Source organism: Aegilops tauschii, chromosome 4, assembly GCF_002575655.3.
Source record: "Aegilops tauschii subsp. strangulata cultivar AL8/78 chromosome 4, Aet v6.0, whole genome shotgun sequence".
NCBI lineage: Eukaryota > Viridiplantae > Streptophyta > Magnoliopsida > Poales > Poaceae > Aegilops > Aegilops tauschii.
The window spans coordinates 178,783,720-178,797,984 of record NC_053038.3 but is presented as its reverse complement, the minus strand read 5'-3'; the positions used below and the strand labels follow the sequence as shown (position 1 = coordinate 178,797,984).

The 14,265-nt window shown below is 47.9% G+C and overlaps 1 protein-coding gene across 2 annotated transcripts; it reads left to right on the top strand.

Annotated features, from left to right (window-relative positions):
• The first annotated feature begins 1,087 nt into the window (after positions 1–1,087).
• On the top strand, positions 1,088–13,842 carry LOC109780537 (uncharacterized). 2 transcript variants are annotated; one of them, XM_020339126.4, is made up of 13 exons: positions 1,088–1,442; positions 2,642–2,680; positions 2,751–2,899; positions 3,075–3,150; positions 9,916–10,207; positions 10,281–10,387; positions 10,494–10,541; positions 10,627–10,830; positions 11,489–11,590; positions 12,899–13,026; positions 13,138–13,264; positions 13,427–13,525; positions 13,599–13,842. In XM_020339126.4, exons 1-13 carry the CDS (start codon positions 1,246–1,248, stop codon positions 13,621–13,623), a joined length of 1,593 nt encoding a protein of 530 aa, XP_020194715.1. In that variant the 5' UTR covers positions 1,088–1,245; the 3' UTR covers positions 13,624–13,842. The 2 variants fall into 2 exon arrangements, with proteins under 2 accessions (XP_020194715.1, XP_040242906.1); XM_040386972.3 differs by having other exon boundaries at positions 13,400–13,525.
• Positions 13,843–14,265: the final 423 nt, after the last annotated feature.

Below are 14,265 nucleotides of genomic sequence, written 5' to 3'. Positions count from 1 at the left end.
AGATCTTATTGAGCATCAGTGGCAACTCTATGGGAGATATACTCTTATTTTAATTTGAACAATTTGTTGTTGTATTTGTGCGAGGTTTGAACAATTTGTTGTTGTAATAACTATTTCAATTTGAACATTCATTGTAATGAAGAGGATTGTTGTATTGTGAATTGCGTTTCGGATCATTTTTTTTCATACGTTTAATTGATATTGTGATTCTATTCGGTTTATATTGTTAAAAATCATGAATTTGCGAAGCTGCGAGAAATTTGCGGTACCCCGAGGTCTCTGGTGCAGAACAGATCCTCTAAGCTCACCCCTCAAAATTTTACAATCCTCCTGTAAACGGATTTTAGAGGATGCAACTTTATCGGATCTGTTAGGACGGGTTTGGTAGGCTGCATCAAACCCAACCAGGCTCTGACGCCTAAGTAGTGAGTTGTTTTGGTTGCCTAGCTCGCATGTAGAAACCGACCCGCATGAAACTTAAAGCGCTCTCAGCCTCGCTCGCGAGGAACACTCAGATCAACCGTTTTTCCATATACAGATTGGGCCTACTATGATTTACACTACGCGGAGGAGGCGAACTGGACTTGATGCAGTCAACCAAAAGCTCAGGTGCTTGTGGCAAATTTGCTTTGGGTGACATGTGGCCCCCTTCGAGAGGAGCCCTCTCGGTCGTGGGGTTTCGACATCCTGATCACCTCTCTTTCTCCACCGTATAGTTGGCCAAACGGGCCGGGCCAATTAAGCCAGCCCACGAGCACGCCGGCACGACCCGCCATGGGTCAGGCATGACATGGCTAAATTGGGCCCGACACCCGGCACGCCTTGGGCCGTGCTTGGGCTGCTAGGCTGAGCATGCGGGCCGGCACAACACGAGCCGATATATATATATAGCCTAATAGGAAAAAATAGGCCCAAAAACGTCAAATAGGCCAAACAGCGGGTGGACCAGCATGCCTGGCATGCTAGCGGGCCGGCCCGATTATCAGCTGGGCCATGCCTGGACTGCAGACTGCAGCACGCGGGCCGGCCCGGCCCGGCCCGCCAGGGTATGATTATTATACGGGCCGTGCCAGGCACGATTACAATCGGCCGGGCCGGCCTGTTTGGCCACCTCCACCGTTGCGGCGCATCCTCTGACATCTTCGTCTAGGATTGTCTCAAAAAAAGAAAAATCTTCGTCTAGGATTAGGTTAATGCAAAACCGCCTCCCCGGAGCTTCCAGAACCTTTCGGGAGGAGGGGTGCGATGTGGCACGAGGCGCGGCGGTCGGAGCGGAAGGTCCACGACCTCATGGACGGTGCGCGGCGCCGGGCCCAGCGGCGCTACGCCTACCTCGCCCGCCGCCGCGGCGATCCGCACCAGTCCCTCCAGGTCTCCGGCGCCCGGTGCCGCGTCCACCGCGACGACTCACTATATCAGGCCACCGAAGACCAGCAGGGATTGTGCGTGCCGCCGCTCTCTCACGCACACTCCGTCTGTCCAGTTGATGTCATGTGATGGGCTGTGTTGTTTGTTATGACAGCAGCATGCTGGATTTGGTCGAATTAGCTGTCCATCTGATGGATCGGCAGTGCCGTCTAATGGATGCAGATTATGTCTAATGGATGCAGATTATGTTTCATGATATCGTGCAACGAATAGATTCCTCTTGCAAGTGTTTGTAGTAAACCAGTATCTGTACACCGGTAATTCATCAATTGGCTAGATTGTATCTATTACGTTTCTGTAACTCGTCTCTTCTATGAATAGTTAGGACGCTGGCTATCGGTGCATAGGATTTTGTTTCCATTTTCAAGGCGGCATATTTACTTGTTTGTGAATGTGCCGAATAAAGTGTGGTATTTTCTAGAGTTGATTGGGCCTGTTTGATGGTGTGGGGAAGTTGACAAAATGATTTTTTTTTGTAATAGATTGGATTCAGCCATGTGCTGAGGCATAGATTGATCAGTTCCTAGCTGTGATTGGTTTAGTAGGTGCTCAGATTTTATATTGTGTAAATATTTAGTTTTGGCCATGTGTTGCAGGAAACCAGGAATTTGGTTTTGCACATGCTGATAATAATGTTGGAGCTTACAGAATTTTCATGCTTGCTCTAGAAAATTAGCTAAATTTATTCTTCCGGCATAGTTGTAGAAGCAAGCTCATTGATAGCAAAACTCTCATTTTTTCAGAGCATTTCATCTCGTTTGAACTGTAGCCGCTTTTATGTTATGACTGCAATGTGTTCATCCAAATGGGCTTAAATCTAGGCAGCATTAGCGCATACACAAAGAATTGTATTGTAAACATATTTAGGACAACATGTACATGAGCCAAACATAGCAGCTGTTTGTGTTTTAGATTTTTAGTACGGCTGAAAGTGGACATGTTTGTGAGTTCTGATATATATGTCTAATGTGTTACATGACCCTAAAAACTCATCTCACATGTGTTGGAGTACTACCAAAGTAGGTTCAGTTCGAATTTTGTTAAAATTACAATGACATGGCTAACATATAGCTCCAACATAAGTTTTGAATATTACAATTATATTGTGTGTGTCTCTGTTTCTGGTTGAGTTTATCTAGAAAGAGAAAATCGCTACATGTCCGCTTGAATGTAGCATTTGAACTGCTGATTTACTGTACTCATTGTACTGCAGGATACCATGGAACGGGAAACAAGATATTCTGATTGACAGGTATGTATTATCTGAGTTGCTAAACCATGTTAAGAGCAAGAAAATTTATATCCATTCTCTTAATGTGCAGATTTGATGGCCGTGCACTACTTGACTTCATCCGTGACTCTAGCTCTCGGTCTTTTCAAACTCAGGAAAAATCTGAAGAAGAGGAGGAGCTAGAGGATTTTGTTAATTTTGAACGTTACCGGGACTTGATTAAGCATCGTCGTAGAGGATGTTGGTACCTTTTTGGTTTCTCAATTTTGTTGCTGTTGTTGTATGATTTGCTGTCACTCTTCCATTTGCTTACTTATGGGTTCGTCCTGATGTAAAGGATCTTACTTTTCCATCTGTCTGGTGTTTTCACTTTCTAATGCTACCTACCCAGACAGTTATTTGCCTTTCTCTGCAGTTTCTGATGAGGCGGGTTTACAACATGTTGCGCAAGAGTTGGAAGCAAAAGCTATTCTTCCTTTTAGCTTTGAGAAGTAAGTCTACTCATCAATTTTAGTTTATATGTTAGCCTTATCTGCTTAAATGGATATCTTAAGTGCCACTCATAAGAGTTGAAGTGGAGTGCTTCTGTGCTTGACCAAATGGAACATGCATAAATAAATCATATGACACCTATGTTTACTAATGGGTGATGCATATGATAAAGGTTGTCCCCACTCCTGATTCTGTTAATATGTGCATTTATGTCTATCGAGCATAGGAGCACTTTCTAAAATTGAAATAAGTTAACCCATTTGGTCATATCGACAGGTCATATATTGACATAATTTTGAGTTTACTTCTTGGAAAGGCCACACCAATATTGAAGGATTATATAATGCCTTGTCCTTACAAATGTTGTCAGAGGAAAAGCCATATATGAATTTAAAGCTATTCATCTTGAGTGGATATGCCAATATGAGCATGGTACTTTCAGATTCGCGGATAAGCCAGCTCAGGGAAATACAGTTGCCTTTATTGCAAGTTTAATCAAATTAATTAGCTTAATTGTCCACAGCTCAAAAGTTTATTAAGCCAGCCTGTAACACAAGCTAAAAACTAAACCCTTTGTTGGACCAGCCATGATAGGGTAAACTTGTATTGATCTAATAGCTCTCCAAAGTAGTAGCAATTACAGATCAGATACACGAATTTTGGGGATGAATCTCTCTTCTACGGATGAACTAGGAGAGGGGAAAGGGGAGTAGGTAGCCACCGCCGTATCGTGCCTGATCCTCTGGATGGTTTCTCCTCCTGCAACTCTTCCTTAAGTATCGTGACGAGTGACCTTCAGTTAGCCCATTCCGGCCCGTGGACTCGTGGGTTGGGCCGCCTCGGCCTGACGGGTCGCTGGGCAGTGCTGACGCTGGCGTGGTCCCTGCCCTGCGGGCCCGGCGTGTCAGGCATGCTGACATCCCCTCCTTGTGTCGAGGCTTGTCCCCAAGTCTCTGCATGCGGAAATCGAGCCTGAAGGCTGCTCCTGTCCTCCCATGTGGTTCCCAGGTGTGAAGAGTTGGACCACTGTATCTTGACCTGTTCACGCATGCCGTCTCTCGCTTTGCGCGAGCAGGTCTGAAGTATGGCCACTGGAACAGCCAAATCGCTAGAGCAATGTGGAAGCTGAGATTCGACCGCCGTACCTGGAAGAAGTGCTTGTCGAAGGAGAGACGTGGAACACCAGGTGTACTGTTGCTTGGGCTGGGAGTTGCAGTTTGTAAGCCACATTGTTGATCTTGGCGATGATGGGGAAAGGCCCGTAGTATTTGTAAGCGAGTTTGTGATTAGCTCGCGGTGCCACTGATGATTGAATATACGGCTGTAATTTGAGGAACACCCGGTCGCCCACTTGAAAAGTTCTGAAGGAGCGCTTGTCAGCTTGCACTTTCATCAGTTGACGTGCCCTATTGAGATGCTGTTGCAGTAGCTCTTGCACTGTGGCACGCTCGTCCAGCCAAGTTTGGAGTGCCGGAACCGAGCAAGTGTTATCAGCTGTTATTCCCCAATGGCGTGGCTCATACCCAAACATGGCTCTGAATGGTGTCATGCCGATCGCTGAGTGGTGGCTGTTGTTGTACCAAAACTGTGCTAGTGGGATCCAGAAGCTCCATCTCCGGGGGCATGCCTGAGTGAAACAGCGGAGGAAAGTTTCGACGCATTGGTTAACGCGCTCTGTCTGCCCGTCAGTCTGGGGGTGGTTTGCTGTGCTGAGTCATAGCTCTGTTCCTGCCCCTCGGAAAAGCTCCTGCCAGAAGTGACTTGTGAAGACTGGATCCCTGTTAGACACGATCGCGCCAGGTAGGCCATGGATTTTGTAAATCTGATGCAAGTATAGCTGAGCCACTAATGCTGCTGTGTAAGGGTGGGCCAAGGGAAGGAAGTATGCAAACTTTGTACGCTTGTCCACAATGACGAGCAGGCAGTTGAACTTACTGGACTGAGGAAGACCATTGACAAACTCCATAGATATAAATGTCCCATGGCTGTTTGGGAATCGGCAGAGGCAAGAGCAGTCCTGGCGAGGCTGCGTGGTCTGGCTTGGCCTGTTGGCACACCTGGCAGCAGCGTACGTATTGCAGACTTTGCAGTATGTGTGCTTTCATCTTGGGCCATGCAAACAGGCGTCGAATGCGTCGATAAGTGACAGGGAATCCTGAGTGGCCACCGATGGGGCTGTCGTGTAACGCTGAGATGATTCTTTGTTGAATTTGTGTGCTGCCTCCTAGCCAGATTCTATCACAAAAGCGGATGATACCTTGTTGCAAGGAGAAACGTTTCTTAGGATCTTCCTTGAGTGCCAATTGTTCCAACAGACGCAGAGCTTGTGGGTTGTTGATATAGATGGTGGCCACGTCCTCAAGCCATGCTGGACGGCAAGAAGTGACGCTGGCAAGCAAGTCAGTTGGGTTTGCCTTGGACAGAGCGTCAGCGCCAGCGTTCTCGGCACCTTTTTTGTAACGGATGCGGTAGCGCAGGTCCAAAAGCTTGGTAAATGCCTTTTGTTGCCAAGGTGTGGTCAGCCTTTGCTCTTCCAAGTGAACTAAGCTTCTCTGATCCGTCAGAATGACGAATTCGGCGTGTTGCAGATACGGACGCCATTGATCGACAGCCACAATGATGGCTAGGTACTCCTTTTCGTAAGTTGACAAGCCTTGGTAGCGTGGGCTGAGTGCCTTGCTCATAAAGGCAATCGGGTGTCCTTGCTGCTGCAGAATAGCTCCAATGCCACGGTCACTTGCGTCTGTTTCCACACTGAACGGCTGCTGAAAGTTGGGCAGCGCGAGTACAGGAGCTGAGACAAGCTGTTGTTTGAGCACTTGAAAAGCTGTCTCCGTGGTCGAGGTCCAAAGGAACGGAGTACCTTTCTTGAGCAGATTGAATAAAGAGGCCTCGCGATCACTCCAAAATTCCTGACAAAACGGCGATAATAGCCAGCGAGCCCCAGAAAACTGCGCACCCCTTTGACATCTGTTGGAATGGACCAATTTGCAACTGCTGTGATTTTGGACGGGTCGGTGGAAACCCCCTGGGCACTGATGGTGTGACCAAGATATGAAATTTGTTGTTGTCCGAAAGCGCACTTGCTGAGCTTGACGTACCAGCTGTCTCGCCGGAGCAGTGTCAGGACTTGGCGCAAGTGGTCGATGTGTGCTTGAAGTTTAGCGCTGAAAACCAATATGTCGTCGAAGAATGACACCACACAGACACGGCTGACTGGTTGCAGAGCGGTTGTGGCTGCACCTATGGAAGTTGCCGGTGCTCTTGCCAGTCCGAACGAGACCACCTTGAACTCAAAGTGCTCCTAGTGTGTTTGAAAAGCGGTCTTGTATTCTTCTCCCGGTGCCAATCTAATTTGGTGGTAACCGGCGCGGAGGTCAAGTTTGGAAAACCAGGCTATGCGTGGAGCTCGTCCAAAAGTTCCTCTATGATAGGTACAGGATGCTTGGCAATGACTGTAAGGGCATTGAGCTGTCTGTAATCGATGCATAACCTCCAGGTTCCGTCTTTTTTCTTGACTAGTATCATTGGAGAAGAAAATGGGCTGGTGCTCCTTTGAATGATCCCCGATTGCAGCAATTCTTCCACTTGTTTCTCAATCTCAGACTTGAGCTCTGGCTTGTGTCGGTACGGGCGCACATTCACTGGTTGTGCTCCTGGAATAAGAGGAATTCTGTGGTCGCAGGCACGCCGGGGAGGCAGACCAGTGGGCTCGGCGAAGACGTCAGAAAATTCATCAATCACTTTTTGAATGCAGGCAGGTATTGGGGTAGGTGTTTCAGCTTCAGGAACGACCACACACAAGTGAATGATGTGGGAGATGGACCCTTGGCTGCAGAGCCCTTGCAGTTGCACATAGTTGATGGATTCACAACAAGTTGATGATGCATCTTGGCCAGTAAGACGGAGAGGTCCCGCTGGGGTGGGTATCTCAATGAAGCGGGCACGCCAGTCGACAACCATAGGGCTGTGCTCCTCGAGCCAGTCTATCCCCAAGATTGCATCATAGGTCCCGAGCGTGAACACTTTCAAATCTGTGAAGAACTCGTGGCCTTGTGAGTACCAGGCGCAGTGCGGTACAAAAGCAGAACAGATCAGCTCGCCCCCTCGGCCACACGGACGCGTCCAGGCTTGGGCAGACTCTGTATGCCAGAGAGAGACTTTGCAAGTTGAGCATCGACGAACGAGTTGGAGCTGCCGGAATCGACCAGCATCAGTACCTCATGCCCTTGGATCCAGGCGTGCACTTGGAATGCCTTGGCAGAGACGCCCCCTGTCACGGCAGACAGAGAAATCGCCATGACCGTGTCGCTTGTCTCTCCAGTCTCTGGCAGTTGAGTGTCGGTGAAGTTGTCGATGCCGAATAGGTCCAGAAGCTCTTCGACGACGTGCAATTGAACCGAAGTGGGACAAACATGGTCATGTCCCCACTTCTCGCCGCACTTGAAACTGAGGCCGCTAGCTCGCCGATATTCCCGCAGCGTCTTGAGCTTGGATGCATCGGCGCGCGCTGCGTCAGTGCCGCGGCGATCGGTGGCGACTGTAGGCGCTGGATGGCGCATCGGTGGTGCTGGCAATGGCAGCGGCACTCCCGCGCGCGGTGGTGGTTCTAGGAGTCGTACGGGGGTCGCGCGCGCGCCGTCAACCACCTCCTCTTGCAGCAGCGCCAGGGCACACGCGTGTCCAGATCAGGGGGCGTTGTACCATCACCACCGCTCGTATATCAGTCCCCAGTCCCTCGACAAAACGAGTCAAAAAATAGTAAGGATGCATGGTGTCGGAGTAAGAACTTAAATGATTGATGATCAATTCAAATTTCTCAATGTAATCAGCGATTGAAGTAGTCTGATGGATCGTGTAAAATTGCCGTATGAGCATCTGGTGGCGATCGCGGCCGAAACGTGTGCCCAAAAGGGACGTGAATGAGTCCCAGTCGAACTCGCTCAGCCGTTTCTGTATCGACTGAAGCCAAAAGGCCGCTGGCCCAGAGAAGTTGAGCACGGCCATGGGTACCCAAAAGGATGGAGCTATCCCAAACATGCTAAAGTATTGCTCACAAAGGGTTTTCCACGGATTGGGATTTTTGCCCGAAAATAGGGGAAAAACGATGGACGGGTGCGCCTGACCCAGTCCGGTGAGCATCTGGCTAGCATGGGTAAAGGGGGACAGGGGAACTGGGGAGATCGGAAGTGCGGTCTGACCTTTGGCCGGGGGCGGGGGCGGCGTCACCAGGGACACCGTCGGGTGCCTCCGTTGGAGATGGAACGCGCCGTGGCCATCGGGCCCGTGTTGGTCGCTCGCTGCGCCTGCCGCGGTGCCGAGGTGGTCATCGGGCTGCAGCAGCGTGGAGGGGCGCGGCTGTTGTTCCTCCTGGTCCTTCAGCGGCGGTGGCGGCGCCGCCTGTAGGGCAGCCACAACATCGCTCAGGTCCGCGACCCAGCGCTCGAGATCGGGGCGCCAGCTGAGCAGATTGTCGATCTTCGTCACTGTGGATTGTTGGTCGATCTTCGTCGCTGTGGACTGTTGCGCCTTGGTGAGGCCATCGATGGCAGCCTCGATCTTGGTCTCGAAGTGGGTGAGGAAGGCGGAGACGCTTGAATCCATGGCTTCGCGTGCTTGCCGAAGACCGCGCGTCTCGATGAGATGCGCCAGGGCGGAGCGGGGAGAAGTTGGTAGGGGCTAGGGTCCTACCGGGTCTGCCGGAGATTGTACGGGAAGGAGGGAGGCTGACGAGGGCGTGGGTGCGGCGGCCGGCGTGAGGGCGCCGTCTCGCACGAGAGAGGAGGCGGTGGCGATGAGAGAGGAGGCGGCTAGGGTTAGGGTTCCGGCTCCTCGGGGAGCCGGGCAATAGAATATGTCTTATTGCTTAATTCCAAAAGGGTGTCTTACAACTGTTTATATAATCTCGATGCTAATAAAAATAAGATAACTTGGGCTAAGCCCCTAACTAAACGCGCCCATTGGGCCTTCTCCGGCTATATGTGACGCCGGTCATAACAGAAGTGGTGGTTGGTGTCTCTGATACCAGATGATAGGGTAAGCTTGTATTGATCTAATAGCTCTCCGAAGTAGTAGCAATTACAGATCAGATACTCGAATTTTGGGGATGAATCTCTCTTCTACGGATGAACTAGGAGAGGGGAAAGGGGAGTAGGTAGCCGCCGCTGTATCGTGATGAGTGACCTTCAGTTAGCCCATTTCGGCCCGTGGACTCGTGGGTTGGGCCGCCTCGGCCTGACGGGTCGCTGGGCAGTGCTGACGCTGGCGTGGTCGCTGCCCTGCGGGCCCGGCGTGTCAGGCATGCTGACAAGCCACTTGAAAGCCGAACAAGATTTACCAATGGAAGACCAGTTATAATGTTTTTCCGTTGCACTGAAGTAAACCAGAGTTATGTATCGAGGTCTATTACATTGTTACTGAATATAACCCTCGGGTATCGAGGTCTATTACGTTGTTACTGAATATAACCCTCGGAGCTCTTGTTCGTCTGTTTCTAGAGTAAATTTCAAAAAACTACAATTCTTGGAAGGTTGTATCTTGTATGCCAGGTTTTAGAAAATAATTGTGAGATGGTTTTATGACAATATACTATTGTATGTTATTCTGCGGAAGTTACTCTTGTTTTATTATTATTTGATGTAATTAACATTGTTGCTATGATGAAAATATGACTATGTTAGTTAGACTTTACTTTTATTATTAGGTCTGCCAGTTCCTTTCAGTGGATCCAGTTTATGCTTCATTTATTTTCTTGTTTCCAACAGATCTCAATCATCACAGGCTCCAGTTAGCAAAGGTGCTTATTCGCAGGTTGGATACTCATATAAAGGGGATGGAAATGAACATTCTGATGATCTGCCCAGTGATGATGAAGATGAAGAGGAAGGAGAAGAGGATGGCAAGGACTTCAGTAGTGATGATAGCAGTGATGAGCAAATGGAAAACTTAGCAAAAGAATTTGGCATAAAAAGATATAACTGGCTTGTTTACATGGACAAAAAGGTCAAAGAAGAGGAGAAGCGGCATAAAGAAATTATTAAAGGCGACCCATCCATTGTCAGTACTTAAATAGCTTCAGATAAGTGTCTTCATTTGCATTTTGTAGGAAATAACATGAGAAATTATACAGAAAAAATTGAGTCGGAGAGATAGAAGGAAGGCTTCTCAATCTGAGAGGGAGCGAGAGAGGGAGGCAGTACGTTCTGTTGGAAGGGTATCTTATCGTGACCCTTATAGGTAACAGTGTCTGTCAGCTTTTGAATGGGTAAATCGAAATAACAGTGACAGTTTTACTGACTACCATATCTGAATCTTTTAACATCATATATATTATATAATTAAGGGAACAAAGGAGAAGCCCATCATATGAAGCATATTCAAGAGGCAGAAGGTATGCTACTATCCTTCTTGTTGGTTGGATCATTTCTACCATAAGCTCTTTGCTTTGCTTGACTGCATGATATTTTGTTTGATAGATCAAGGTCGCGGTCAAGATCTCATTCACCTTCATCCAGACGTCATACCCGTGGTACACATGCTGAAAGTAATTACCGAAGCAAGGCTAAGCCTCCAAGAGTTGAATACATCACTGAATTTGGAGGTTCAGAAGACGCCAGTGATCTAAAAGTTACAGGGATCTCTCCGCCTTCGTCTCCAATACGAGCTGACATACCTAACCGGTCGGGGAACTTGACCTTTAATATCTGCAAAAAGATTCAATTGCTGTCATTTATCCAGTGCAGCTTAGTGTCATGGTCTTATTATTATCTTAAAAGCCAAATATGTCAGGATTAGGATAGGTGAAGACAAGGTTAAGAGGGTACTACTTTTGGCATAAAACTATGCTCCCTCCATCCAAGTTATACAGGGTTGTTTGGTTAGGAAGGCCTGTTAATCTTCTCTTAAGTCAAACCATTTTAAATTTGACTGAGTTTATTGAAAAAAAAGCAGCATCCATGCTACCAAGGTATGCTTTTAGTTTTTGGCTTGAAAGCATGCTCTTTGGCTTTGGTTTTCAAATAGGTGCTTTTTGGCTTATAACTAAAGCCACAGTAAGCCTAACTAAACAACTCCCAAGTCAATATCACAAGATCATATATATATATATCATATATATATGTATATATGTATCGAACTTAAACTACTTGGACTTGAGACAAGAATAATAGGTCTTATAAACCTGGGTGGATGGAGTAACTGATTTGTAGATAGACATGATATGTGAAAGATATAAGATCTAGCATGCATAAACCTACCATCAGCTGTGGAGCTTCTGACCTAAGTATCTCCGCTCCTACTATTTTTTTGTTTCCCTATAACACTCCTTCATTTTTGCAGGTCATCAGGTGTCCATATTCTGGAGGCACTTCACAGTGATCCTGCATCTTCTTTATCCATGGAACAGGAAAAAAGTGCTAAAATTTTGAAACCACCTGCCAGGTTTGTCAACATGATTACATCCTTACAAACACAGCAGCTGTATGTGCAATCAGCTGTTTGAATTGGTATGCTATATTTGTCTATAAGAGTTTAAACTTATTTGCAGTCATGATATACTATGTACTTGAGCATTTATCTGTTGCCAGGATGCTATGTCTATTTTCGGTCTTAGAGCATCTACAACCGGACCCCTCAAACCCGCCCCATATGTCCGCCCGGACGGTCCGGTCACTGACCGGTAATGAATTTGCCACCCAACCGGATCCCCTATACCCAGCCCAAACGTCCGGGCCGTTCGGCACCCCCCAATCCCATCCCATATGTGGGGCGGATTTGGGGAGGCCCGAACGCGTCCCCCACGTGACTGACGGGCGGGACCCATGCGGAAAGCCATGCGTTCGACAAAAGGTTACTGGTCCGCATTCATGCTGCTGCTCTGGCGCGCTGTGCGAGGGGCCAAGCCCGGCTATTTAAGCTGGACGGCGGAGCTCAAGCCTAGCCGTCCCCATTTCCTCCCTCTCCCTCCTGTTCGCGCCGCCACCTCGACCTCGCTTCCCTCTCCCTTTGCGCTCTGGCCTTGTTGTCCGCCAATCTCCATGGTTCGATGCAAGATTATGTACTACAAAATGCTAACCCCGGAGATCCAGGCTGCTCGCATTGCGGCCTGCCTGCCTCCAAGCTCGATGGAGTTTGAGGAGTAGGTGGCGTTGGTGCCGGAGCAGGAGATGGAGGAGGAGGCACCAAAGTAGGAGATTTAGGAGGAGGCGCCGGGCAAGAAGATAGAGGAAGAGGCGGGAGAGGAGGAGGGTGAGCCGGAGGCGCTAGAGCAGGTCGGATTTGTCATGGAGGACGTGCATGCGCAGTTCAAGCTCGTCCAAGCGCAGGAGGCGGCGGAGTAGCAGTCCATCCTCGAGTCCATCCAGTCTGAGCTTGAGGTGGCGGCGAACCGCTGCTTTATCGGCGAGGCGAATGTGAAGCGTGAGGAGCTCTTCGCGGAGGAGGAGGAGGCGCTGGAGATTCGCCCCGCCGCCAATGACAATGAGGCCAGCAGCTGCGGCAAGCAGGTCATCGACCGACATATCCAATGACGAGTAGCTAGTTTGCTAGTTTGTTTATGTACGCAGATCAAATGGTCATTGTGAAAATGGGGAGTGTATTTGCAATGTGTGAGAATGAGGGATGACTGGACACTGTCCGCAGACGCTTCCGAACGCATCCGTGGACGTTTAGGGGCTCACTTTTGCTAGGTCTTGTTGTAGATGCTCTTTGTAGGCATGTACTAACCTGTGATGCATTTATGGTCAACAGCACATCATCAGCACTAGCGAAACTAAAGGGTGCTTCTGGAGGACTTGGTAAAACTCCCCAGGCTGAAAAGAAAGAAACACCACAGGAACGCCTTAAAAGGATAATGAGCAAACAGCTTAACAAACAAAGTATGTCTTTGTTACTTCACTTTTTCATTCTTATCTGCAATAGTGATCCTGGGAAATCCTGATCATTTATCTTCATATGCAATTTATATTAAGTTTCTGTTTGTGCTACAGTTCGAAAAGATACTGCTGCTGAGACTGCAAAGAAACGAGAACAGGAACGGCAAAGGCAGGAAAAACTTGCAGAAGTAGGTCGACACAGGCTCCGTAGCAGGAGTAGAAGTCTTAGCCGTTCACCAAGGTACTTTGAATCAATCCCATTAATTGATGACTTCAATAGAAGTTGCTGCATTTTCTATGCAATGCAAATGGTTCATTGAAGGCTATTTCCAGCCAAATATATATTCTTACCATGATACTATGATTTTGTTGATAGCGCCAGATGTTTACTGTTCCTGTGCAGAAAGCGGCATTATAGCAGAAGCCGTAGTAGGAGCCGAAGCCCAAGAAGAAACCATTCACTTTCACTGTCTCGTTCAAGGTCACCCTCTCACTCTCCAAGGTAATTCATGGTGGATAGGTATGTTCCAGAAGATTTAAAGATGCATACCATCTGAAGAGCGGTAGTACTGCAGGTACAGAAGCATATCAAGGCACTAAAAGTATCTCAGAGCTCATTGGTTGTCTATGGCGCCTGGTGCTTCATTTTATTTACTTAGGCTTCCTGGTGCCCTGTTACTTATGTACCGATCAGCTTATGTACCGATCAGCGAAGTCCTGGATCCCATAATTGTTGATAGGGTAGAGTCAGTGTATTTACTATTTTGATATTTATGAGCAGAATATCATCCAAGAGGTGCGTGACTCTTGATTTTTTTATTACGTGGGCTGTATTGTTGATAGATTAGGTTGTGCCAGTTGCTCTAGAGTATTAGGGCTCCTCCAATGCTGACCCCCAAATCGGACACCCTATAGACTGGTGAGGACAATTCTGTAAATAGTGATGTGGGAGCCTGCCATCCAAAGTTGTCCCCTAAACTTCCGCCATGGACTGGTGAGGACTAGTTTGTGGTGATGTGAGAGCCAGCCATCCATAGTTGTCCCCTAAACTTCCGCCTTTTTAAGTGCGCAAGCTCAAAATAACAACATATCAAATCATAAATGATTTAAAATGTTTAATGCGACAGTAGTTCTAATTCAAAAATTACAACCCAACAAAGTTTACAAATTAAAGTAGTTCAAACTTGAATTTAACTACATATGTTTAGTTTACAAATACATCAACAGATTCATAGTAACTCA